General features: G+C 54.2%; 1 protein-coding gene across 1 annotated transcript in view; it reads left to right on the top strand.

Annotated features, from left to right (window-relative positions):
- Positions 1–317: 317 nt before the first annotated feature.
- Positions 318–1,200, top strand: part of FST (follistatin) — a 6,418-nt gene continuing 5,535 nt past the window's right edge. The window contains 1 exon segment of the mRNA XM_010857168.1: positions 318–420. Coding sequence (XP_010855470.1) covers positions 336–420 — 85 coding nt within the window. The 5' untranslated portion in view covers positions 318–335.

The raw sequence follows: 1,200 nt of genomic DNA, 5'->3' as shown, positions 1-1,200 counted from the left end.
CTGAACTTTTAAAAGCTCCCCACCCCCAAGGAACCGCGCACACCCTCGCTCGCGGCCGCCCTCCCACTGCCCCACACACTGGGAGACCGCCCACCGCAAACCGTGGAGACCCCCGTCTAGATTTAAAGCGCGGCTGCGCCTGGCTTCTGACGTCCATTGAATCGCGAGGGCGGCCGGCGGCAAGCGCTGGGCTACGCCGGGATAGCTGCGCCCTCCGCCGCTCGCCTCTGCGACGCGCACCGCTTGCCAGAGCCACCCGCCGCCGCGCCCGCTCCCCGCGCCACCGCGCCCGCTCCCCGCGCCGCCGCGCTCCTCACCCCGCGCCTGCCCTCAGGATGGCCCGTCCTAGGCACCAGCCCGGCGGGCTTTGCCTCCTGCTGCTGCTTCTCTGCCAGTTCATGGAGGACCGCAGCGCCCAGGGTAAGCGAGGCGGGATGCGCAGGGAGGCTCGGCGGAGGGCAGGGGTTTGTAGTTTTCGGGCGTCTCCACCGGGTCTGTTCTGAGCAACTCTGCTTTCGGAAGATGTTGGACCAACTTAGCGAATCCGGGATGGAGAGGAGTGGGAGAATTGAAGGCAGTGACACTTTAGGACTGGGAACCGAGTTTGGAGCGCGGTTATCCTTTAAAAGGAAAGGGAGTGAGCTGGAGTCTCTCTCAGTAGTTAGGGTTAGATGCTCCAAGTTCTGGACCTAATGAGTTTAGATGTTATCTCCCCTGTTTGGCTCTGAAGAAGGGGATAAGCATCGGTAGCCTGAAGATTGCAATCCACTCATTTGCAATCTAACCTCTCTCCCTCCTGCATCTTTTGGATACTTTAAAAAATGACTGAGTGGGGAGGGGGGGAATACTGAAATTTCCTCGGTGACTGCGGGACGTGGTTTCAGAAACTTTGCCCAAACTTGGAAATGAGGGTGCCGAAAATTTTAGAGGGAAGTAGCTTTCTGCCTAGTGGATGCTTCTTCTAACCCCCTCCCCCCAACCCCGCAAAAAAAAAAAAAAAAAAATTACCCCGGACTGTTCTGAAAAGTTTACAGTTTTTTTCCCTTTTGCCTCATTCCTGATTGTTAACTTTCTGTAGAACAGTGAGGAACCCACAATTGATTTAAATTCTGAGATGCAATAAGAGCAAATTTCTAAAGTTTTTTTTTAAATTAGATTTATCTCCATTAGTCTTTGGGCGGAATTTTTTAAAATAATAAT

This window comes from Bison bison, unplaced genomic scaffold (genome assembly GCF_000754665.1).
Source record: "Bison bison bison isolate TAMUID 2011002044 unplaced genomic scaffold, Bison_UMD1.0 scf7180017864378, whole genome shotgun sequence".
In the NCBI taxonomy this organism is placed as follows: Eukaryota; Metazoa; Chordata; class Mammalia; order Artiodactyla; family Bovidae; genus Bison; species Bison bison.
This window is presented reverse-complemented; position numbering and strand designations above follow the sequence as displayed.